Source organism: Enhydra lutris, unplaced genomic scaffold (assembly GCF_002288905.1).
Source record: "Enhydra lutris kenyoni isolate GAN:26980312 unplaced genomic scaffold, ASM228890v2 scaffoldscaffold68, whole genome shotgun sequence".
NCBI classification, from domain to species: domain Eukaryota; kingdom Metazoa; phylum Chordata; class Mammalia; order Carnivora; family Mustelidae; genus Enhydra; species Enhydra lutris.
Genome location: NW_019154152.1, coordinates 1766513 through 1792721, shown reverse-complemented (window position 1 = coordinate 1792721; position 26209 = coordinate 1766513). Strand labels below are relative to the sequence as shown.

The 26209-nt window shown below is 46.5% G+C and overlaps 1 protein-coding gene across 6 annotated transcripts in view; it reads left to right on the top strand.

Annotated features, from left to right (window-relative positions):
* LOC111159431 (TEA domain transcription factor 1) overlaps window positions 1–26209 on the top strand; it is a 258170-nt gene that overhangs the window by 159454 nt on the left and 72507 nt on the right. For 4 of the 6 annotated variants that reach the window (XM_022521891.1, XM_022521893.1, XM_022521892.1 and 1 more), the window contains 2 exons: window positions 23610–23674; window positions 26060–26122. In XM_022521891.1, the coding sequence (XP_022377599.1) occupies window positions 23610–23674; window positions 26060–26122 (128 nt within the window). The remainder of the gene's footprint in view (window positions 1–23609; window positions 23675–26059; window positions 26123–26209) is intronic. The other 2 variants (XM_022521895.1, XM_022521894.1) reach the window with 1 other exon arrangement.

The window sequence follows — 26209 nt, the reverse complement described above, 5'->3', positions numbered from 1 at the left end:
GGAAGAAAACTGAAGTTCACATGAGTTCAAACTGAAATTTGAATGAGGTGTCCCTACACCTAGGCTGGGGCTCCTTTTTCTAAACAGTCTGCCTTTTTATATAAGATCCGGTGCCGGTGTTTTTATATGAGTATTTAATCCTGCCATTTTCTGTTGGCCCCCGGAATGCCAGGCCCAGTGTTAAGCTGCTCTTGTAGGAGGTCATGAAGAGACAAGCACAGTTCTTGGCAATGACAGTGATCCTGGGATTGCCCTTGGGTAAGGACAGACTGAAGACATTTGCCCTTCTGCCTGGAAAGAAGAAAGTTGGAAGGGAGACGTAAAGGAAGCTTAAAATCATCAAGGGTAAATGTAGATGCCATTAGAAGTTACACGGGAAGATTTTTAGGGCAGAGGGTTGCATGATACATTTCAGATCTTGGTACTCTGCCTATCTCAGTAGCCGAAATTGAAGTGATGTGGACATTTTGTGGATGAAGGAATGATTCATAGAAAATGGTTCAGAGAATGAGTGATTCAGAGAAGCAACGTAGTTGGAGAGAAGACTCCAGCTTCTGAAGGCTGAAATGATGGATGGAGGACCAGAATGCCTCCCTCAGCAGAGAAGAACATCGGAGGTACCCATGCGGGGGGGGCGGGGTGGGGGGGGGGGGGGGGGGGGGATGGGCCCAAGGACACCCCGGCGGTAGATGACTCCTCCCGGGGTAAAGCAGGGACTCACCGGCCAGCTTCACCTCCTCATCCTTGATGTTTGAGAACATATTGTGGATTTGCTCAACATGAGTCATTTCACCTCCTTTATACCTCTGCTGTATCATCCATCTGGTTGAGAAAATATTTCATTCTTTCACTTCAGAGGAATTTCAGAACCTGTGGGATTTTGAAAGCAATACTCTTGCCTCCTGACATACAGCATGTCTCTACAAATCCAAATAATAGAAGTGTTCCATGTTGATGAGGGGCCTCCTTTAGTGAAACGGGGTACGTTTGAGAGGAATGCGAGGCAGCATGCCACGGTGGAGGGCTACTTGGAACAATGGATTGTCTTTGGATACTGTCAAATGTGGACGATGCCACATGGTGTTCAAGGGCTCTGATGCTTTCAGGGGAGAACAGCCTTGACTTTATGATTATGTAACTGATCAGAATAGACTCTGGGACGTAATTCCACAAATATTCGGATTAGGTTTTTCTTTCTAATAAAGAAGAATTTTGGATTTAAATCCTGCCGGAAGCAACGTTTAGGGCCTGCGTGATGCATTTCCTAAAGGCTAGTGATGAGATGCCCTTGAAAGAGAAAATTTAACCTTCAAGTAAAAAGTCAATACAGAAACAAATGTTTGCTGTCGAGGGGATCTCAATTGAATATTGCCTCAGAGTCGGAAGGCCTCAGTTCTTCCCTGCTGCAAACTCAAGGAGTGGTGTGGCCATGGGCATGTCCATCTCCTTGCTTTAATTTTCTCACCTGCAAAAAAAGGTTGAAATTCTTAGGTGAAGTTATTCCTCAAGTGTCTTCTGGAGCCAAACATCTCTGATTTTTTCAAGTCTTTAAGACCGTTCTTCTAAGAGAGTCCAGGCAATAGGGTGACAAATATTTTCATTGTTTTTTTTTGTTGTTGTTGGTTTTAGTGATAATATTTCATAATTAAGAGACTTGAGTAGACGAGAAACCACACACATGGCATGAAAGGGTTTCTCAGCAGAAACTGTGTGGCTTCAAGTGGAGAAACAGGCTCATGAATTCCTCTTGACAGAAAACATGTTACCACACAAAGAAATCATGAAAGACCTCCGAGCAAGTCTTTCTCACAGATTTGGAAAATTCCAAATAATATATTCTTTTTTTAAAATAATGTTTTCCTTCCAACTTATTTATTAAAACAACGACCAAAAAAAAAAAAAAACCTTTTTCAAGTCCTAAGCTTCAGAAAGAAGTATGATGCCCACTGTGTGTATCGCTGGTTCATTCATTCAGGCAATGTTAATTGAGCATCTTGCCTGTGCTGAGTGATACCCTGGGAGCTGGGGATGGAGGAGAGATGGGAAAAAGCCCCTGACGCCCTGTACCCTGGACAGTGCTACAGAAGGTTTGGAAACAAATGGTGGATGTCGAGGGCGGTTATGAGCTGGTGTTCTAGGTGCAGGGAACTGCGTGGATACAAGGCCCAGGGATGGGAAGGAGGCACTGAAGGCAGCCGGAGGAGACTTCGTAGTTTGATTAGAGGAAGATCACTCCGGTGGTAGCCTCAAAGGAAGGGTGAGAGTGGGGGAAATGGAAGATCAGGAAGCCCCTGGGAGGCTCCTTCCTAAGGAAATAGAGAGGCCTCGGAAAAGGCAGGGCGAAGGCTGGAGGTGTGGATGGGTGTGAGGGGACAGATGTGTGCGCCGTTGCAATGTTTGTGTATGGATCGTGTAAGGATGGAGAGGCAGAAGAGGAAGCCAGGCGTGACTGGGGGTTTCTGACTTGTGGGAGTTGGTTGCATCACCCCCGGGAAACTCACTGGTACGAATTCGCTGACTTGGAACCTGCTATCCCTTTCGGTGGAACCTGTGGAAGCCGTGACTAGACTTGAGGGTGGTTAGCCAGTCATATGCTGACAGTTCCAGACACACATGCACATGCACACACAAACTCCCTCATGCACACACACCCACACACACGTGTTGATGAAAGTTTCCACTAATTTAAGGCACGTGTAGCACACGCTCTACAAATACTAATAAAATATGCAGTGCTTTTTGGGGTAAATCCCAAGTAGCCAGCTGACACTCACAGAACGTCTTCACCATCATCTCTTGTGATCTTCGCCAGACCGGTGGCGGCAGAGAGTGGCGTCACGCTCAGTCTCCGTTCAGGTCTGGGGATGTAGGCCTGGCTGCCTCACCTCCCTTAGTTACGCTCCCAGAGGGCTGCTGGACATAGGCCTGCTTTGTCCACACTCCTTCCCAGACCACACACCATTCGGTAACTGCTCCTGGATTTCGTTTCCATTCGTTCCCTCCACGTCTTGGGTCAGTAACCAGAGTCCAGCATGTGCAACCGTATGAGTCACGGGACTTCCAAAGGGGCCTCTGATCCTCGGAACCCCACTGGTGAAGCCTTGTCTCAAACAAGACTCAGCCTCTATCAGACTGACAGTGGGCAGCCCGTGCAACCACAACTAGTTCTGTCCGTGGGCCTGTTCATTGTAGCATTTAAGAGATGTACTTTAATGTGTCCCATGATACACTTTTGTAGCTCTCATCCTACCTGGGCTTTCTTCCAGCATTTTAAGTGGGGGACTTTTGAAGCTCTTTTTGAAACTTTATCTGACCTGTGTTATACTTGACCATGTCTGTGATATGACTTGACCACGTCTATTTCTTTTTTCTATTTCTCAGCCTCCTCTGCTGCTCCCTTTCCTCTGCTCAAGCCTCTGCTCTCCCCAGCTCCATTTTCCTTCTGCACTCTGTCTGGGTGTGATTGGTAGCTCTCCAGGTTAGTTATCAGCCACAGGCTGCCCGTTGGACCTCCGCCTGAATCTCTTAATCCCCACCCTTGCATATCTGGCTGGCCACTTGTCGGATACCTCCACATAGACGTCCTTTTGTGACCTCAAATTCAAATGCCCCAGTGAAACTGGGTGCTCCCCTGCTCCAGTGCCCTGTTTTTCCTGTATTCTTTGTTTCCAAGAGGCAGTACCGTCTTGAAGCCCAGACGGTCCACTGCTGTCAAAGTCTGTCCTTCCATCTGTACCGGGTACGGTCAAGAAGACTGGTAGCCGCAGCCCTTGGTCCAGTCCCTTCTCTTGCTTCTTCAGCAAGATCCTTCTCCACAAATTCTGTTCCCCTTGCCTCCCTTCCTGCCTCCAATTAGCCCCCTCCGTCTCATCTTCATTCCGGAGCTACATTTCCCTTCCAGAGCGCAGGTAGGATGTTTAAAGTGCTTGCTCGCCTTGAGCACAAGTAATGGCCTTTGTCCACAGGGTGCAATCAGGGCGGCCAGCTTGGCTCGGCTTCTGCTGTTCTTCTAGCTACTCCCTTCATAAACCAAGCTAAATAAATACTCCCAGTTGCTCACTCACACTGAAAGGACTGTAATTAAATTGCAGAGGACGGTCAGTCAAAATTCATATAATGGGGATGATGGTTTCTGAGTAACAGTCTTTCTCAACTTTTACTTACTTTAATTTTCATAGCAGAATGACGACCATCTCCTGGGTCCTGATGCCTGGGTCTAGGCTGAGATGATGTCTTGGGACTCCCCTCAGTGTGCTCTTCACGTCGTTTGGGAGTGTCGTGTCCACAGGCATGCCCAGCTCCCTCCATGTCGCCTCTCAAGCAGAGAGGGGCCCCGTTCCCATTGGAGACCTCATGTTAAGGGAGGTCATAGGTGGCTGCCTGGGTGTGACCTCGTGAGAGGAACGGAATTAGATTATGCGTGGGGTGGACCGTTGATTGCCTCCCCCCCTCCTCCCCCCCCCCCCCCCCCCGTAGCAACTTCATGGCTTCGGGGGAGGGGAGGGTTGTCCTGGAAATTTGCCCTCCCTGTCCTTCAGCTGCTTTGTTGCTGAGCCAGACTTGTCTGCAAATTGAAATGGAACGCTGGAATACTTTCTCTCTTCTCAAGTTAGCAGTGGTGGCTGTCAGGAATTTGTTACTGTCTGCTAACACCTTTTAGCATGAGAACATGCTAAAGGCCAGGCCAGGTATGGGAAGATGCCAGAGAGGGATTTCAATCTTCTAGACTCTTCATATGTGGAAGGAAAAAAGCAGGGGACAGAATTAAGAAGGAAACGCTTAAACATGTATATCACCACCACGGGTGGCCCCTCCCCCATGCCCCAACCCGGACTGCATCTCTTATCCACCATTACGTAGAGAGATGAGAAGGGCTACCTTTGGCCCTCTTAGCTGTCTACCTCCAAGTCATGCCTGTAATGGGTGCTCAGAAGCCATTGGCTTTAGAGAGTATCTCTCTGCTCTTAGCACAGCTCTTGAGAAGGGGATGGGTGCTGCTTAAGAAGTGTGTTCCCTACCTTAACATACAGACTGTACTGAACTCTTTCCGTCATTTTTCCCCAGGGGAAACTCACTCTATGGGGAATGCGAGCTTTGCGTTGTTTTTGGAAGGGCTGGTTTATAATTCTTTTGGGCTTTTCCAAGAATCCCTCTAATCCCAGCACCCCACCCCCAACCACCCCTGACCTGTTCTGCTCTCATAGGAGCTGTCCTTCTTGTGTTTACGTGAATTTACTGGGAAGTATGCCATCTTCCCTTGGTTTGGACGTTGGAGACGCCCCTCTTTCAGTATTCAGAGGGAAGCAGAAAGTGGAGGACTGGAGGACAGCAGTGCTTTCTTGAGGACAGCAGTGCTTTCTGATGTTCTCTAACTGCTTGTGTTCAGAAGGAATGTAAGAGTAGCTAGATTTCATCATTGTGGTACCAAAGCATTACAGGGTACTAGACCTTTGGGGAAACTGAGGCTCAAAAAGGTTAATAACTTTGCCTAAAATCAGTGACTTGTCAGTGGCAGAGTTTTAGAAGCTGTACTTTTCCACACTCTCCTATTTCTGTGGAGGGATCTGGAAAGCTCTCATTTGAAAATGTGTCATGACCTCATGAAGCATAAGCCTCCAGGTTACATATGTTAAAGAAATGTAGCCGGTTTTCCCCGGGTACCGAATTCTGGTGAGCAAGCTGATTCTGAATTCCTCGAATCTTTTTTACAGAGCAAAGAAGAACCAGTGAGACTAATGTTAATCATGGGAGCCTATTATAATGATATATAACTTGTCATAACACATTATAATATTACAGCAAATACATTTAACTCACAGAACATTCTCAGGGGCCCTTAACTCCCTTTAACATTGTGTTCCAAGCGTCTCTGTAGCAAGATAGAGCTGCAGAGTTCTCTGATGCTGGCCACACCACCCCTGACCAAGCCAGCGTTACGAGAACCCTTTTTAAAACCCCCTGCACCATGTCCCCAGGCTTAAAAGTGTATTTGGTTTTGTCAGCACCTCGAAACGGGAAGTTGAGATTTGAGGAAAAAACCTTTGGTGGTTATGCGCTAAGCTGGCTGGAGAGTTGGAGTCCCAGTTGTCATGGAAACTGCACTGGTCCCTCATTTATTAATGGAGGCTTGGTGAACTCCCGGAGGTACTCTTGCCCTGTCCTGTAAATTCATTCTAGAAAAATGCAGGTTGACTTTTAGAATATTTCTCTGTCATTTCTCAGGCATTCATTCCTGGAGCCTCACAAGCTTCAGAAAATTGCCTGTATGCAGTTTTAGAACACTGATTTTTATCTGGCAAGCGTGTGTGAAGGCCGTTCCCTTTTCCTTTCATGCTTAGATCGTGTTTATGCCTGCCTGACTTGTTCAATAAGTGAATTTTTTTTTATTATGCCTCCTTTAAGAATTATGTGGATTTAAAATAAGGAAAGAGGGAATGGAAAAAATCAGTAATCAAATACACTGAAAACCTTGATAGCGGTTTTAGGAGAGTTAGATGTTTCTAAGCCTTTCCTAACTTTTACAATTCTAAACTTTGTCTTTCATCCAAAATGAAAGGTTTCTTTCTTCCCGCTTCAGTAAAACACTTTCAGAAAATGTCTCAGGCAAATGTTCTTAAAGTAAGTCTAATTTCACTAAACTAGCTCTCCCCTACCAAGCATATATGTTAACAGTATTGGAAGTTGCTTCCAATTTTTTTTTTTTTTAAAAGCTAATTGTTTATCTGGGAGGATGCAAATGGTGGTTTTTAAGCCTTTAAGTCATTCATCATGCCTGACAGCCTCTATTGTCTCGTTGTTGAGTCTGAGCCAAGAGAGACTCTTTCTTGGTCTTGGGGGAGAGGTGCATGGATCTGGGTCTGCCAAGTCTGTGTTCTTGGGGAGCCTGAGCCCTGCTCTAAAGGAAGGTAATGGAGGCAGACCCATAGGTCCCCTCCAGTTGGGAAAAATGGGTCCCCATTTTCTTCTGTCCCATTGAGGTTAGGAAGTCACTCCATGTTCAAAGTAGAAGTGACGGGACTTGCTCCCTCAGTTCTTCCATTGTCTCTGCTGTTAGTTTTTAAGTGCATTTTTGTGGATGTAATAAAATATTGTTTATAGTCAGCTACAAAGTAAGTAATTACAGTGTGGCAAATGAAATTCAATATAGCTTTGTCGTGGTTTTTTTAAATTTTAATTAAACTAGTCTTAGAATGAATTATAAATGCCGCTGCTTTTGTTGTGACAAGCGACATTGACAAAATATTAATCTAATGGATAGTTATTCACAAAAGCTAAACATCTTCTCTAGTCTGTAGGCTTGGGGTGTTTGTTTTTGTTTTAATTTTCAGTTTATGCTTAAAAAAAAAAAAAAATCCCAGAGAAAAGAATAAAGTTTTAAAACCACATGAAATAAGAACTCCATGTATGGAATATTCCATCGCCGATATCTTGCCAGCCACAATTGCGAATGTCTCATGGCACTGAAAACTTTTTTATTTTTTTTAACCAGATGTTTCTGTGGTCACTTTTTGGTATCGTTAAAGCTGGAATGAATAACCAACTGTTGACTACAAAGCCTAATATTAAAGGAATAACCAGCCCATGTTCCTATTAGATCATTTCCCTTTTATTTTATTTTGCAAATTACCTTGTGGTGTTGCTTAAAAATGGCATTTTGTTGGTTGTCTGTCCTTTTAAAAGCTAAATAATCCACGTTATTTTCTTTGGAAATTCTTTTAACTTGAATTTGTATAATTATCTGTAAATCTATTTATATATTTTTTTGAGTGTGTTAAATATTCAGAAGCTAATTTTTCTTTCTGTCATCTTATGTGCTTCCCTCCATCATGGCTCAAAGCTTTTCTTGGTTTAACGTTCTGATGTTTAAAAATGAATGTGAAGAATTTAATTACAAGGTCCTTACATTAGTCCTGCAGTACTTTTTAATATGATGGACTTCAATCCAAAGATAAAGTGTTTACATGTTGTTTATCTCCTTCTGCCCTTCCAAGCTGACTTAGATCCCAAAGGTTGGAGTAAAATCAATTTCACCCTACAGATTTTTTCCTTCAGCATGCTAGAAATTCCCATTTGAAGAGTAGAGCCAATTATTCCCGTGTGTGTGTGTGTGTGTGTGTGTGTGTGTTGTGGTGGGGATGGTAAAATCACATGGAGTCAGTTTCCAAATGTGATTGTAGCCTGTATTTTTTATCCAGGAATTAAATTGTTGCCCCCGCCACCACCAACCACCACTATCATTAGATCGTGGAGGGCAAGTGTAGAGAAGGTGCGAGACAGTCGGTTGTAGACATCCAAATATGACAGCAGAATGATCTCTGCAACAATATGGCAGTGCAGCATTTGCTGACTTCAGAGTGCCAGATCAACCCCAATATTTTTTCAGGGATGCTAAACCTCTTGTCACTGCTAAATTGGATTTGTCACTGAATGAAGTATCAGCTGCTGTTGGACAAGGCCATAAAAGCCAGCCGGCTGGCCCTTTGTAGGCAGGGCTTACCCAACGATTGATATGTTTTAGCACTTTTGGGATTATTGTGATTAAGAGGAAACCATTCTGAATGAGAGCGAGAAGGGGGTAAGGATGCACAGCCCACAGCTGGTGAGCAGCGTGTGTTTGCCGCTGAGGAAGTCACCATTACAGCTTTCTCTGGGTTCCTGCCCTGATTGATGGGTATGAAATCTTTCTGTGAGGAAGCAGCATCCTCATTTCCTCCAGTCGCAGCTCTCCTGTGCAGGGCGCTAGGCATTCCGAATGTTGTGGACTTGAGAATTCCGAATGCTTTTCAAGCACTCACACGCATGCTCGCACGCCCACAGTGCCTACACGCGGTCGTCTGCACACACCTGAGTTAATTGAGTTAACATGTAGGGATTTCGGGAATAACAGCAGAGTGTCCGCTTTCATTTCCCAGGCCTGGAGCTCTCCCGACAGCCATGAAAAATACACCTCCATGTCGTTTGTGCCCTCCTCGTTCGTCTGTGTGGGACACTAAGTGGTTTGGAAACTTGGGCACCTGGCCGAGGGCTTATTAAGTGCAGGAACCTTACTGTCTTTTTAGGATGGGTTTGTTTCCAGAGCTGCTGCCCTCTCCCGGGAGCCGTGGAGCTTCCACCCGGCGCTTGCACTGGCCCCGGCGAGCCCCAGCGAGGGGCGGCTTGTCCAGTAGACTGGAGTTTGAAGCTGCCCAGTCCTTGCAAATGCGCACGGAACTGGTCGCCTGTTTGGCCGTCCCAAGGAGACTGTGCCCGGTTCCCGCCCGGAGTTTGCTCAGCGCACTGCACCGGAAAGAGGCCGGCTTGCCAGGTCCTGCGGCGCGTCTTTCCAAGCCTGTGAAAAGCACGAATCATCCCACAGCAGAGCATGCTTACAGCTGGCCCTTTGCTAGCTTTGATCTGCGAATCAGGCCGCTCCATGAATGCCCTTATTGTCATGTTATGTGTACACAGTGTGTGAATTATTGAAAATAGGGAGGCCTGAGCCTCATCTGGTAGAGATTACAGTGCAGGCATGCTGGGCGAAGGTCTGTAATTGAAAATCCCCAGATGCTGTTTATTTGGCCTTTGTCACATGACCTGCTGCAGGAAGACTGTCTGAACAAAATGTTGCCTGCATGGAGAGTGGAGCCCACCCTCCCCCACCCCCGGAGTCTCCACGGCTCAGTCTGTACACAGCTTAAACACCTGCCCAGAGGATTTTTCAAGGCTTAAAATAGATTCGCTCATAGCATTTAAACAGAGGGCATCTTGCTTGTTGGTTTAAACTGCTTAAGCGGTTGTTGACTTGTGGAACCTTCTATCCACACAAGGGTTTGCTGGATAATTTCACTCGGAGATATCTTTGCAAAGCAGCCTTCAGGGCTAGAGTCATGCAAGGATAAGTAGTTTGGGCTTTGCCTTTTCTTTAAAAAAACAAAAACAAAAACAAACAAAAACCCCCCCCCCAAAAAAACCCCAAACATGTGTGTTACATGAGCTTGCAGGTGAATCCATGTTGACTGTGTGTGTGTTCCTTGTCTTTTAAAAACACTGTGGTTACCCAGAATATGCTCCGCTGGTTCATCTGCATTTTACCCAGTTCCTTCTTACCTGTTCTACCTATGGAAGAGTTGAGATGTCTCTTAGAATATGTGTTTTTTTTTTCCTCTGTCCGATGCTGAGTGTTACCCTCTGTGCAGGTGGTGGATTGAGGCAGGATGGTAAATCTGAAATGGGTGAAGATCACAAGAATTGCAAACATGGTCATTGTGAAGAAGGAAGGGCTCTGCGTTTTCCAGGTTCTTTCTGTTAGGGAATAAAATAATGATTCCCCTTCCCCTTCCCCCACCCCGTATCTCCGTTGTGATGATGGGTACTTCATACATTTCTTGAGGCTTAGGAAGAGGAAAGGTTCGTGGGTTCCTAGAAGGCCCAAGCCCCATCGTGTTCTTCTTTATATCCCGGGTATGAGAGCACAGTGATGATTTTTTTTTTTTTTTTTTTTTTTAAATTTCTGTCCTGCCAGTTCTGTCTTCCTCCCTCTCTTCCTGCCTCTTCAAAGAAAACATCCATCCACCACCTCCTGTGTGCCATGATGTCAGTTCTTCAAATATTTTCCCTTTCAGGAGGTGGCTAAAATCAGCAGCGATGTTATCATTAAGTAGCACATTCTCAGTCCTGCCCAGGTTGCTGGGGGTTCGGGGCCCCGGGGGGCAGGATGTGTCCCCCGCCTTCAAGAAGCTCATAATTTGTCCAAGAAGGTGAAGGAAGGCACCCACAGCAGGAGGGCAGTATGGCAAACCCTGTGCTGTCCGCACGCAGGAAGTCTGATGAGCGGAGGGGGCAGGGGGGGGCTCGCTGGCGGGAAACTGGAAAGTGCCATTTGACCGGGGCTTTGGCAACTCTGAAGCAAGTGTTCAGCAGATTTGGGCAGGACCCAGAGGGCAGGGATGGGAGTGGTGGGTTGTTCCCACAGAGGGGATAGAAGCCAACATGATGGGACAATATGTGCAGAGAGTGACAGGGAACAATCCCCCCACCTCCGGCCCTGGCAAAGTGGGTTTGTGTGTATAACATTTTAATTTTTACAGAGCGAATATATTACATATCTATCCCCCGAGTAATGTGCAGTTTTAAAAGGAGAATAAAAAGGAGTTAGCTCTCCTAATCTGAAACTCAGCTGAGAGGGGTCGTGTGGTTTGCTCCATCCGGATCTCAGAGAGCCCAGTGTTCTCCACTGTTCTCCTCTTAATGACTGGCCTGTGTGTTGTTGCCCTTGGCTGCTCGTGGTTTGGGGACCTGTCAGATGTGGCCAGGGTAGTTGGGTGAATGACAGAGAGCATGGCAACCACGGGAGGAAACATCTCTGGATTTTTATTTATTTACTCATTTGCTCGGACTGTTCTTCAGTTGTTTCTCTCATCCTCGTAGTACTCTGCCTTCATTACTGTCATGGGGGTTCTTGCCTCAGTTTCCCTCCCATACTCTAAGCACCTCGAGGGTGGATAATACGTATTATTTCAGTGTGTATCTCCTGCAGTGCTTCATGCGATGATTTTTATATATAGAAAATATTCAGGAGTGTCGGGGTTGCTCAGTGGGTTAAGCCTCTGCCTTTGGCTCAGGTCATGATCTCGGGATCCTGGGATTGAGCCCCACATCGGCTTTCTGCTCAGCGGGGAGCCTGTTCCCCCTCCGCCCTACCCCCACACCCCCACCTCTCTGCCTACTCTGTCTGTCAAATAAATAAATAAAATCTTTAAAAAGAAAATATTCAGTGGATGGTGCTGAACGGGGGGACATACTGGAGCCGGATTATGAAGGCCTTGAATGCAGAGTGGACAGGCTGTAGGTGGTGAATGGAGAACGGAAAGTCTCTATACAGTTCAGTCCACTTCGTGGTTGGGTTGTGCCCCCTCCTCGTGAGATTCTGTTCTTAGGAAGCACTTGGTAATGACCTTGAGAGAACTTGTGTTCAGTCGAGACTGTCTTCGGTGCAGTTGGTCTGGAGTTAAGGCATGATGGGCTTGCAAGTCAAAGCTGGGTGGAGATCCCAACTATATACCACTTACCCGTTTGGTAACTTGGGTGGGTGTCTTCGCGGGTTGAGGCCCAGGCTGCATTCATAAACTGGGAGTTGTGGCAGGGGGAGGGGTGAAGCAAGGCTAAGTGTCTGCGGGTCCAAGCACAGGGCTTTCCCTGGTGCTCACACAAGGGGAACTTCAGCACACGCCGTTGTCCACCTCCCTCCTGTCTTGCTGCGCATCTGCCTCCCACACAGTGGGGTTCTCATTGCACTTAACCCTCAAGTTTTAATCTGTTTAGTTGGCACACACTTTAAAGAATATCCTTGATGATCGTGGTTTCCATATTAAAAGAATGACCAAGTGCCCGGGCACTTAGAATCCTCTGGGGTTTTTTTTTTAGCCTGTTTCCTCAGCAGTGGCTCATCCCCGTGTGTCATGTTGACGGAACACGTGGGTAACTCAACTTTGTCCAGCGGCTGCTGCCGGAGCCACGGAAGGTCTGGCTTTCTTCTTCTAGCGAGAGTTGTTTTTATAGTAAGAACTGAATTCTGGAAATCCAGTGGGGGACGCGTGGCTGGCCTATTCATAAAGATAATTTTACAATCTGCCACAAATTATGAGAATTTTCGCCACACTTAGCCCTTGGCCAAAACCTAATTCCTGCTATCTCATTCAATGAAGAATCTATTCTGAATTAGAAGGTTATTGTAGCAAGTAAGTAGCTTGTATGATGCCCTTTTAATGTGAAGATATCACAGGAAAGGGCTCCTTTTACTTGGAAACCATTTCTGTGGCCATACCATTTTGAAAGTTGAGGGTGTTGTAAAGATTCTGAGAACGTTTTCAGTGCAGCATGGAAAAGCTGTTCAGTTTCAGTAACCCTGAGAGTAGAAGCATGGGGGGTTTATATAAGATGCCATGTGGTGTGGTGTTCTGGACAGAAACCTTATATATATTACCAGATCAAGCAATGAGAGTATATAAACCAAGGGCAGTGATATTATGTAATAGCCCCAGGAACATTTAAAATCACTTCGAGGTGCCAGAAGCTTCCTGTATTATTTATTGCTGGTGGATATGGCAGTCCCCCAGGGTAGGTTCTTTATTCCCATTTCACAGGCGAGGAACTAAAAGGTCTAGAGATGTTAAGCAAGTTGCCCGCATTCCCACAGCTGATAAGTACATCTTCACCAGGAAGACGAAGGTGTAGGCAGCCCTACTTCTGAATCCAAAACAGAAACCAGTCTGCAGCATCGCCACCGTTCAACGTTCTCCAGCAAAGACCCACAGTTTCTGGCACTTTGAATGTGTGGATTTCACACTTCTTTAAAGGCCAGATAATTAATAAATAAACAGAATGTTTTTAGCAAAGTTTTTCATTAACAAGACTCTCCTGAATTGATGTTGAGATTAGCTTTTTTTTGGACCAGGTCCATAGGCCTGTGGCATGTGGAGGTCGGCGCGGGTAGAAGCGGGTGAAGAGGGTTGGTCTCCCTGGTGCCAAGTTACGAGAGCGGAACGAAAGTCTGGATAATTGTGCTGCCTGTCCCTGAAATTGGCCTTAACTGTAGAAGGGCTTACAGTTTTCAGGTGATACTGCCGGTGCTGACCACTGTGTACGATCTTTTTCTAGATCATTTTTCCTGTGTATGGGAGAGCTCACTCATCAGTTCATTGTTGAAAGCATTTATTGAGTACCCCTTAACAGATGCCTGGTGTACAGTTAGAACTAGATGTTTATTTCCATGGAGCAGGCACAGTTCTCAGTGGAGGATGAATGACCCCCCCCCCCCCACAGGGTATATGCTGGGTACACAAGGGTACAAAGGAGAAGATGACTAACTCTGTTTGGTTGGCTCCCAGAAGACTTACGGGAGGAAATATTTGAGTTGGGGCTTACAGGGATGAGGGGAGTTTGTACGCAAAGGAGAAGGTAAAGGACATTTAAGGATATATGGTGTGTACAGAGGCATGGGGGTATGGAAAAGCATGACAAGGACTTGGGGAACTCTGTGAAGCTTCCCGTACCAGAATAGAGGAGCCCTCTACAGGAATGGACTGTTAGGTCTGGGTACTGGACGAAGGAGTGTGTGTTTTTCTTACAGTGACCAGGGATCTAATGATGCAAGAAAGCAACATAATCAGATGTGGGTGTAAAAGAAAAGGCAAATGCCCAAAAGGTGAATGAAAACTTCCCTGGCAGCCTGGGTGGAGGGTGTTGTTTAGGGAGCAAGAAGCATAGGTTCCATTAAATCCCATACACACCTTGTGTGTACAGAATACAAAGACGCTGAAGACAGACACCCTACCTTTAAGGAGCTCACAGTCGGTTACACAAGGAAGTCTCACCAGAGCCACAGTGCAGGCAGAGCAGGGCAGGAGGGTGAGTCTCTGCTCCTTTCAGAGCCAAGCCATGCTAAGCGATTCGTTTGTAACTCGCCCAGGCTTCTACGGTCAGTTTGCTTTGTCATGTTGTGGTCTCTGCCAACCACTGGTCTGTGAGGTGGGCTCCGGGCTCCAGGCTCCCAGGCTGTCATTCTTCTTCACACGCTCCCTGTCTAGTACATGTTTAAGTGGGGGGAGCGGGGTTCGTGGCGGAGATACCCTTTTTCCTGGGTCTAGAAGGATTTCGCCTGATTGTCATAAGAGGTATTGCAACTCTGAGCAAAACCTCAGGATGGCAGGATAGTTCCGGGGGACTGAAAGCCCCACATGCATTTTGAAGGCGGTAAGATGGATTCAGGTAACGATGGATGATGTATGGCATGAAAACAGAGCTTTCGGGCCAGGTGTTGGGACAGCACTGAACACCATGCTAAAGCAGGTTGACCTTTAGACCGTGGGCAGTGGGCCGTTGAAGATCAGGGGGCAGTAGAGTGGCTAAGCCAGGCTATACTCTGTCGGTAGCTGTGTATAGGAGGGACTGCAAAGAACAACAGCCAGAGGCATAAAATCATCAAGGCCTGTGAAGTTACCCATTAGAGAAGTCAAAAAGTGATGCTCTAGCATCTCTTACCGCTTCCTAGAGAACAAACCATTCGAAAAACTGACTTCATTCATATTTATTTTCCTCCTAGAAGCAATGACAACAAAAAGAATTTCTCTCCAGCATAGCAGGATTGTATCTCATATGAAGCATTGGACAGGTTTACTTGCTTGTCTCTTTTTGACCCTGGTAGTCTAGGGTGGACGTGGAGTTTGTAAGCCGTCCCACTGAGATGAAGGAACGCATGGTGTTTTATGGGGCCCATGCCCTATCACGTTATCAGCTGCCGTTGGCCGATGGGAATACCCTGAAGCAGGGTTTTCATTATGACCATGCATCCTGAAGGGATGTGAGGGATAAGTTCCAACAAACCAGAATTAACACAGCCTTCCTCTGCATATTCTTTCTTATAAAGCTAGTCCTTTGAGCTCCTGGGTGAACACAGACGCAGGTTCTTTTAGGGGACCTGCTGGTGTTCACCTCCTGAAGGCCATCAGTTCATTCTGTAAACCTTTAGATTGGGAACATGAAGTACCAGCCCCTGATGACCCAGAACAGGTTGTCTGGCCCCTTTCTGGTGATTTTCCATATGGGTGCCGATTTTTTGGGCAGTGATTTTTTTTTTTTTTAAGATTTTAAATTTATTTATTTGTGAGAGAGAGAGAGATCACAAGTAGGTAGAGAGGCAGGCAGAGGGGGAGGGAGAAGCAGGCTCCCTGCCGAGCGGAGAGCCTGATGTGGGACTCCATCCCAGGACCCTTGGATCATGACCTGAGCCAAAGGCAGAGGCTTAACCCACTAAGCCACCCAGGTGTCCCTGGTCAGTGATTTATATCGGGGATTAACTGAGACACTGGTGTCTAAACTTCCTCATAGGCAGGGCTCTGGGGTTGGTTCAGGTGCTTTTCTTTTCTTTTTGGCTGTTGGGTGGGGGGTGAATCCCCCTTTGTCCCCACTCTTAGCTTTTGTACCCCCGTCCCACCCACTCTGGTCTCCATCCCTGTCATTCGGTAATGCATTCCATCAGCTTGTATTTCCCGAGGGCCTGCTGTGTTCTTGACCCCGGGGGGTGTACAGTGATGAACAAAACCCATTGTGTGCTCCATGCTCCTGTGGGACTTGCTGTCTGGAAGTGGGAGCGGCAGGCATTTATCATGTGAGCAGTCAAAGAAATGGGATGTGGCCCCTGGAATGCAGGCCTGGGGAAGGACACAGTGACTGGACCCCATTCTTACAGGTCAGTCTTTCCCCGGTGTAGGTTCCTTGAAGGCGAAATGGCATCTTTATGCCCTCCTGCTTCTGGCATGTTGCTTGTGATCTTGTAGGTGTTGTCCCTTGTCTGACTAGAGGGTGACAGATGAGCTTTGGTAGACTTCCTCCTCTCCTCCTCCCCGCCCCCATTCTTGCGTCTACAGTGGCAGCAGGGTCGGAGAAAAGGGGAATTACCAGCTCCTTCCTGGTGAGTTCGTACTCTCTGCTGCCCCCTCTGGTGGGCTCCAGTGATACAAACTCCCTATATATGGGGCAGGACAGGGTCATTAAACATCCCTGCTCTGTAGACTCCTCTGTGGCCAATGACGCTTCGCTCACACATTGTCCCCTACACCTGTGCTTTTCGCTGTTGGCTTTCATCATTCAAGATATTTTTTCCTTTAAATGAAGCTCAGCTGATTTAAAAAAAAAAAGGCGTTGGTGGCTAGAAAGTATTTGACCATCACCTAGAGAACCGTGCTGAGAAAGTACTCCATAACCATTCTTTCTGTTGGGTGCTGCTGCTGTGTTGGAGGACAGAGCCGTGTCCCAGCGGTGTTGTCACCTGGAGGAAGGCATCTTCTTTGCTTCTTTTCACTGGGTCATCTTTTCCTTTTCTGTTCTCACTTTATGTCGATGATCCAGTGTCAAACTGGGTTATAGGGAAGGAGGAGCCCTCCTTCTGCCCCTGCCAGTGACTCATGCCACAAACATTGAGCTGCCTGGAAGGGAGAAACAGGAAACATGAATGTCATTGGTCCTTATTCTCTGCGATTCCATCGTCTGGTTGGAGCTGTGACATGTACCGAAACGATAGCATGTATCGTTTAAGTACATGACATGTACTTAAACGATAGTATAAGGTGGGAAGGATGTAAGCCGGCAGCCCAAGTCAGAGGCTGGGGACGTTTACGGAAAGGGGAGACCCCTTCCTTCTCAAAGGCTCCTGAAGGACAAGACATTTGGAAGGTGTGCAGAAATGGCCTGGAGCGGTGTGGGACGTGAAAGCAGTTGTGCGGGCAGGTACGAAGCTCAGAAAGCTCAGGGGGTTACCAGGGAAGCTTCTGGTAGTCTGGCAGGGCCCTTGGGCTGAGTCGGGGTTCAGGAGGGTATGTGGAAGACCGGAAGGTTACAACCAGGGCATCAGCCCCTGTTTGATGCAGTTTTGTTCTAGCAATCAAGAGACGTTTGAGCTTTCTTTCTGATTCTCATTCTTTACATGGTTAAAAGATGGGAGGCACCGTCAGGTATCCCTCACAGCCAAGGGAGGCCCAGTGTGCATCAGTGAAAGCTCCCCCTGCCCCCAGGGCTGTTCAGCCCTTCCCTGGCCTGACTTTGCCTCTGCACTGGGCTATGGCCAGGAAGAGGAGGTTCCAGTTGTTACTTCTTCCTTTGTGGCTCCCTGCCTCCATTCAATTACAAAGTGGCTCTTAAGCTCTGAAAGCCCCGAGTCTCTGGGCTACAATTTCTAGCCACAGACCCTGCATTTGCTGTGCCTCAAACATGACCTTGAGGCCACATCCCATCACACACCCAGGCCACAACAGCGCTAACCAGTCTTCCCTGTAGGCAAGGCAAGCCCAGTGCACACTCCACGCCTTTCCCTTGTCGGGGTCTCCCTCTCCTCCATCCCTTTAGCGGGAGGTTTCATGGCAATCCGGGATGCAGGAGGAGCCGCGATGGTTCATTTTCAACAGTGCTAAGTTCTTTAAAAGAAGAGATGAAATGAAGGCCGGGTTGCAGTGCCTTGCAGTGCCAGGGTACGGATTCCAGTGTAAAAGCGGCAAGTGGGGGCTCTGTCTGTCTTTGCTTCTGCCTCCTGCCTATGGGAACAGCCAGAGTGTCCACAGCTGCAGAGCCTAAGACAGAAAGAAGCATCAGGATGTGTGTTTCCAAAGGCCATTTGATGCCGCAGGGAAGCCGTAGTGTACTGACACTTGGTGGTGGACCGTGGCATTGCCACTCACCTCTATAGGCTATTCCAAATATGTATAGAGAAGTAAGAAGGAATGCACATGTGCATGCCAACCATAGAATCTAGAAACTCGTGGGCTCAGAAAGGAAGTGTGCAGCAGTCACGGGAGCCTGCAGGTCAGCCGGTGCTAGATTCCTGCTCATATGTGTAAGGAAGGGCTGCTCTTCCATCTAGAATGGCCTTCCACCCACACCCCTCTGTGCTGCCTGTCAAAATCCGCCTGATCGCTTTAGTTAGTGATATGCATACTGAAGTCTGAGTGTCCCCATGCCTGTGACCACCACAGCGACATGGAACGCAACAGCAACAGTAAAATGAGACAGCTTGGCAGACGGGTAGAGGAATGGAAGGACGTGTCCTAGTGAATATAGACAAAGTGAATGGTAGGATCCAGGAGGTGGGTCTGTAGTGTGCACTGTGGAATTCTTTCTGTAAAGAAACTTACGTTATGTCTGAAATTTTTCATAATAAAATGTTGGAGAAAATGCCATCAGTCCTTCAGGGCCTAGGTTATGTTCAGGACTTTGGGGAAGAAGACTTTCTAGACTTGCTCAGTTACTTGTGGCCAGTAACGTGTGCGTGTTATCAGGTCCTCTTTCATGGCATTCGTCGTGGTGGGACCTGGAGAGCTGGTTTGCTCTTTCAGCTCTGTCTCGGGCAGTGACCTCCCTGTGGACAAGCAGGTATCTTCTCTTTATATCCCTGATGCGCCAGGCAGGCATCTCGTAAGGGATAAAGGACATGGTCCCCACTTGACAGTAGAATTAGTTTGGAATGTCATACCTAACTTTGCAGTTACCTTTGCTGAAAGTCACGTTTGTAATGTAAAGTTGACTGGATCAAGCCCCACGCTCTATGTGCGTGTTTTATTTTGTAAAGATTTTACTTATTTATTTTAGAGAGCATGAGAGCATGAACAGGGGAGGGGCAGAGGAAGAGCGAGAGTGAGTCCCAAGCTGACTCCATGCTGAGCACAAAAGCCAGATGCAGGGCTCAGTTCTCAGGATCCTGAGATCACAACCTGAGCTGAAACCAAGAGTCGGATGCAGAACGACTGAGCCACCCTGGCACCTCTGTGTGTGTGTTTTAGAAGGGAGAGTACAGGAATTAGGGTTAATACTTCTAATACCCAGCACTCTAGTCATGACTATAAGAAAAGACAATGCTGTGCGGAGCCAAGGCTGCCAGTTGAGTTACGTCAGTGATAACTGGTGCCCTGAGCTCCCAGTCCTTGGTAAAGGACTTCTGCACCATAGGACCACAGTTCAGTTCCAGGGCTCTAGACCATGTGGATTCACCCCATATGGGAAGCCGTGCTATAGAAATGCACAGAAATTGGACTCAGAATGTTCTATCAAGGTCACTGACAAAAATCCATTCAGAACCTAGTTGATTTCCCCAAAATATGTACAACCCCAAATGCCAAGAAGATAGTCCTAAATCATTTGGAATGCCATACTTGTTTCCATAATGGGTAGGCATATTTTAATTCTGGGAAGATTTAGAATTGAAAATAGAAGTTTTTAATAGAAGCAAAGTCATAGTGTTAATATTTGACTTAGAGGATCTAGACATATTTGATGTTTCAAGTAATTATTTAAAATAATTTGGCCCATGCAACAGGTTAGCCTGTTTTTCCAAATTAAAATGGGAAATCAAGTAGCTGATTTAGAACTTGATTTTTGGGAAGGTTGAAGTCTTACTAGATTCATAAGCAGTATTAGAGTGTTTAAGATAATTTATTAGGTTCCTAAGAGTTGTTTAAGGAAAGGTTTTAGAAGTTAGGTCAAACAATTCTAGTAATTGAAAGAATTAAATGTATTCTAAATTAAATATGTAATTTTAAATGTTTAAAGGAGTTTAATGGCTTTGTAAGATGGACCAAACATTATTTGAATGGCTCTTTGATAGGATTATAGAGGCACCTGGGTGGCTCGATCTGACTCTTGATTTCCGCTCAGGGTCCTGAAATCGAGCCCCATATCTGACTCCCCGCTCAGCGTGGAGTCTGCTTGAGATTCACTCTCTCCCTATGTGCCCCCGCCCCCGCCCCGGTAATGCTCACACACACATTCTCTTTCTCTCTCTCTCTCTCAAATAAATAAATAAATAAATCTTAGGGGAAAAAACAAAAAAGAAAGTGATTATAAAAGTTATAGAAGTCATGCTTAAAACCTAAGGATGAGCTAGGGTGTTTAAACTTGTTTTTTAAGTAAATGAATAAAATACACATTTTTAAAAACCTGGTAAGCCCAAATAGCATTTCTGTACATGAAGCCGCCCTCACGGTGATTAGAAAATTCATGTGAACTAAAGTGATGAACAAACACTTGTTCAATCAGGTAGATGCTGAGAGTTAGTTGAGTTTGAATTTAAAATGCGCATCAGCGGATTTCCGTACTGAGGTGAGAAACACGGAAACCCCAAGTTAATTACCCTTTGTGGTTTCAGATGTGGTATGGAAGAAGGAACAGGGTCTTGAAAGGTTAAGAATGGGGAAGGAGAGTCATGACAAGTTTCAGTGAAATGGTGGCTGTGATCTCGTGCTCAGCACGTGACAGGTGCCGGGTGAGGGCATGCTGTAGTCATAGTAATTTTCGGAAGTGCTTTAATTAGAGTTTGCCTTGACACTAACCCCAAGGGGTGTCATATGCATAGACCCCAGGGTGTACGCAGTCCCATGTGGCTGTCCTGGGTGTTGATCTCACCATTCATTCAGGGGCTCTAAGCAATCAGTTACAGTTATGTGTCACACACATCACACAACCTTGTCTTCTTATCACGGAGAAAGAGTAGGGGGGCAGGGGACATTTTTGCCATCTGGATAAGGTTCAAATGAAATTGCGCGTAATGCAGAACCCCGGATTTATTTCGTGCTGGCCACTCAGACAGCCCTGAACAGGACGCACAGGGAGGCCCTGAGCTGGAGGGTGCTTGGCTAGTCTGCAGACGTTGTCGTTCAGGTCTGGCTTCTGGTAATTAGGTACTCCTGGCTGGGCTCGGCTGTCGGCGAGCCTTTGAGACAAATTGCAAAATCTGTACAACCATCTGGGAGATGGAGAAGTAGACCCCAATGACACTAGAGGGGATATTGGTAGTTCTCAGAAGTTTGAGAGAGAATGCTTGGAGAAGCAGTTCTTTAACCTGAATTTAGAGGTCCTTTTCCTGTGGTGAAAGGGTAAGTTCAGACAAGCATCAGGATCCGAGAGGATCCTGACAGGCTGCAATGATAGGCTTAATCTAACGGGATGAAGTGCAGTGGAAATAAGTGTAAGGTTCTGTATTTGGATCAGAAAAACCCCAGCTATGCATGAAAATACTGGGCACAGAGGTAGGGATCTATCAGAGGAGTAGTCTATATGAAAAAGACATCTAGGAGTTCAAATGATACAGATTTGACAGTTGATTGTGGTTCCCCAAAATCAAATGCAGCATTAGGTCACATTAACAGAGGTAGAGTATTTAGGATGAGGGAGGTGATAGACTTCTGCTATGGACTTGTCATAGGAGGAACACTACTGTAGTTCTGGGCTCTGAGAGGCTATGAGAAGAAGCTAGACAAAGGATGGTCCCCTGGATGGATATGGTAGTGTTCCAAAGCTGTCACAGGTAACAGGAACAGAGGAGGTTTGGCCTGAGTATAACTCCAGGAAGACCTGAAAGCTGTCATTAATATCTGAAAGTCAGTCATGTGCAGAGCCTTGTTCTTGTTAAGAGGAACAAGGAGAGGGGCACCTGGCTTGCTCAGTCGGTTTAGCATCTGCCTTCAGCTCAGGTCATGATCCCAGGCTCCTGGGATAGAGCCCTGCATCGGGCTCCCCATTCAGCAAGAAGCCTGCTTTTCCCTCTCCCACTCCCCCTGCTTGTGTTCCCACCCTCGCTCTCTCTCTAATAATTAAATAAAATCTTTAAAAAAAGAAAGAATCTGGGGATGAAAGTTATAAGAAGAAGCCCCAAATAAGAAGCGTCCTTTTTTTTTCCCCTTAAAAATGTTTTAAGGTGGGCGCCTGGGTGGCTCAGTGGGTTAAAGCCTCTGCTTTCGGCTCGCGTCATGATCCCAGTGTCCTGGGATCGAGCCCCGCATCGGGTTCTCTGCTCAGCGGGGAGCCTGCTTCCCCTCCCCCTCTCTCTGCCTGCTTGTGATCTTTGTCAAATAAATAAATAAAATCTTTTAAAAAAAAATGTTTTAAGGTAAAATGAACTGCTTCCATAATTCTAGAAGTGCTTGGTTAGGCTTCTAAGAATTGAGGCTTCTACTAGTGGGAGTGGATGACCTGGAGGCACTTCCCAGCCCCAGGATTCCATGATTCTTCTGCCTTCCCGTTGTGATCCTGTCCTTCGTGGTCCTACCACGGGCAGGCCGGCAGAGTCTTGATGACGGGAACCAACTAGGCAGTGCTGAGGGAGTCTTTAGAATCATCAGGTGAGATTTCCATACTCTTGGGTCGGTCATCAATAATGCCACTAGTTCTACCAGGGGCGATCTGGGGGTGGGGGGTGTGGTCCTTCCCTTTGACCAGAGGCTGTGTTATTTCCTCATTTGCTCTTTCTGAGTGCCCAGCGGTGTGCTGGGTGCTGGGGAGGCTTCGGGGCAGAAACAAAGCTCTTGCCATCTTCAGGTGTCAGCTTTGTCTGGGACGTAGGAGAGCACAGACAAACCCTACAGCGAGCCCCAAAGCTCATGTAGTATCAGTCGTACCCATCCCCACTTAGCTCCGGGGCTGTCTTTTTCCCATCACATTGTATAGTTCTTCAAAGTCAGGTGATTTGTTTGTCCTCCCCGTCTCCTGGCCGGGTAGGGTCATATTGTTTCCCCTACAGGTTATGAAGTTTTGAGGAGGTTAAGTCATTTTTTTTCGTTTTCTCTTTCATGAACATGACCTTGGGTATAGTTAGTTACTAGCACAGTGACAACCTGTGGGGAGTGTCTCCTTTCATGGTAGGAGCAGTTCATTCCCCAGTGGTTCTACTGGCTCTAACGGGAGATAACTAGAAGGCTGGGTGAGGAGGAGCGGGCATGAAAATTTAGGATGGAAACGGGTTTGTGGCCCCCCACCAGTTGCTCGTACAAGTTGAGCACCCCTTTAGGTACGAGCCTGTAAAGAAACCAAGAGACACATTTCTATCCTCAGTTGTTAATCCTAGTTCATCATTAAATGCCCTTCGTGCTAAATTTCCCCTGGTAAATATTGTTGCAAACAATTGTACTGTTTTCTTTTTCTAGCATTAATAGGTGTGCAGCTCCCACTTAAGGAGTCCTGATTCTAAATTCTTTTTTTGCTTTCAGAGGCTGTTTTTTGTTTTCGTTTTTGTGGTTTTGGTTTTTGTTGTTGTTGTTGTTGCTGTTGTTGTTTTTAAGGTAACCCATCTTATTGTAAATTCTTCTTTCTTTCAGGTAGGAATGAATTGATAGCCAGATACATCAAACTCAGGACAGGCAAAACGAGGACCAGGAAACAGGTAAACTAACGGGCCTGGACACTGTGCATGTCAGCGAATGGCCCCAACGAGGCATTTTGGCTGCAGTGGCTGTCTGTGCTTTGGCTCCTAGGAGCCCCCAGTTGGAGTCCCCTGTAAGGACGTCAGTGTTGTAGGTGTTTTCCATTGGCTCAGTTTTCACTGTTCATCATTTCAGTGACCCCTCACTGTGTGGTCTCACATACCTGGGAAAGCGTCTCCTCCAAGGACAGTGTAGACACTGCTCCTTTACTATATTTTAATACCTCCAGTTCTTTCCCGAACTGCGCATCTGTAAACACCGCGACAGCTGCGGGCGCGACTGTATGCTCGGAGGTCGTGAAACTTGGAGATTTTGCGCATTGTAAAATCCTGGAACCATTACCCGTGAGTCATCATTTCGATGGGACAGTAACCCCAGCAGCCGTGAGTCTTGGCCTGAACATAATACTGAACGGTGCGCGCCCAGGGACCGGTTGCTTCTTATGCTTATGGCCTTTGGTCAGTAGCGCTGTGATGGAAATAAAGTTACAACTTAAAAAACCTTTGGGCAGAGCAGTGTCAGGAATTTTGCTCTGCCCTTTGTCAGGGTTCTGGCTCTCCTTGTTCCTTCTGATGGAAAGCAGCCCAGACCCCCCGACCCAGTTCAGAACTGAAATGGACGAGAAATTCGGGTTTAATGAAAAACAGAAAAAGAAAGGAAGGAAGAGGGGCTGGGGTGGGTGGAATCAGACCAGCCTCACGGGTGAGTTGTTAACAGAACAAAATTATTTTTGGACGTTGACCTATGCGAATCTGTCTGGCATGGATTTTTTAAAAAAAGATCATCGTATCAAAAGGCGAGCTCAGCTGTGGTCTCGCTAAGTGTGAGCAGCAGATTCTAGTTCTCTGCTCCATGATGAGTTGTTTTCACGAGTGTTTACAGCGGGGAGAGCTTTTCCCCAGGAATGCTTCCATGTGCCCCCGCCAGGAGCCTGGCTGCTGAGTCAGCACAGAGGGCTGTGGCCTCCTGCCAGTGCACAGAGGCAGGGGCATTGTCTGTTCAGTGGATGTGTACCGCCCCCCCCCCCCCCCCCCCCCCCCGCCCCAGCAGTGGACAGAGGCCCTCAGCAAGTCAGAGAATCACGTGAGAACAGAACTCGGATGAGAACAAGTGAAAGCGGGAGCCGATGGAGGGGTGAAGAGGATGGGGGAGTTCCTGCTTTTCTGTACTTAAAAAAACAAACAAAAAAACAAATTGGAAAAAAAAAATCATTGAAACTGGAAGATAAAAGGATCTTTTATTACCCTAAATCCTGTTTTTAGAGTCAGCAGAGTATTTGAAATAAAATAACCACCTTTCTCAGTCTGAGTCGCTGAACTTTTAAATGGAAGTTTCTGAATTTCTGAAACAGATCTAATTCCCAACATGCTGAAAGCCTTGGACCTGAGCTGTCTGCTGGTCTAGGAGCTCTAGTCATGTGCCCAAGCCCTTCACTGGGGGACTCTTCTAAATTTAACCAAGTCCCACTGAAAGAGATGCAAATTTGTTTACCCAGTGGAATCGTCGTGTTTCAGAAGCTGGGCTTGGCTGGCTTTCCACACCCGGGCGTCCTGGGGATGTTTTTAGGCAGCCGTTGGTGATACCTCTCCAATGTGAATTTGTTGTTCAGCAAATCGTGTGGTTTTCAACCCAGATTTTTAACAGGATGGCTGGCTGGCTGTATTCACACTTTTCGCTTTGTAATAATATGCAAATCCACTTGGCGCCCAGTCAATATCCAGAAGAGTGGAAGGATTAAAGATATTTATAAGGGCAAAAAAAAAAAATTGCTCTGCTAACTGGGTCTTTCCATTTCTCTTTGAGATCTAATTTACATGTCAGTATTATTTTAACATTTGCTACAGAATCCAGAGCTCTTAATGAGCTCAGAATATAACTGACAGCTTCAGCTTTTTTGATTCTGCAGAATGTGCTAATTTATGGATAGTCTCTTCTAAATTGAGAAGAAGGGATTTTCCCTCCTGATACTGAGAAGCTATAAATATTTTCATTTACCTCTAGCCCCACCTTTTAAATTTCATAAAGGAAACAACTCCACTCTCCCCCTCTCATCCTGTGCCCATGATTTCTCCCTGGTGAGAAAACTAAGAGCAGCCTAACTTTCATCCTGAATCAAGTCACTGCAGTGATGACCCAGTCTGAAAAGCTTAGAACAGCGCTGGGGGCTTGGTGTCTGGCTGGGACTGTGTATTCCTAACTGCAGAGCTTTGTTGAGATGCAAATAACCTCCCCCCCAACCCCCCACCCCAGAACCCTCCCAAGGAGTAGCGATTTTATATTTGATTTCCTTTTTTTTGTTTTGTTTTGTTTTGTTTTGTTTCCCCTCATAAACCCGAACAATGTAGGTGTCTAGTCATATACAGGTCTTAGCAAGAAAGAAAGTTCGAGAAATTCAAGCCGCCATTAAGGTACGTCTGGCTTGCCCAGTTGTAGGGGGCTTTTCATCTCCATGGTTACAGGCTTTTCCTTTGTTTTCCTCCCTTCCCCTACCCTGC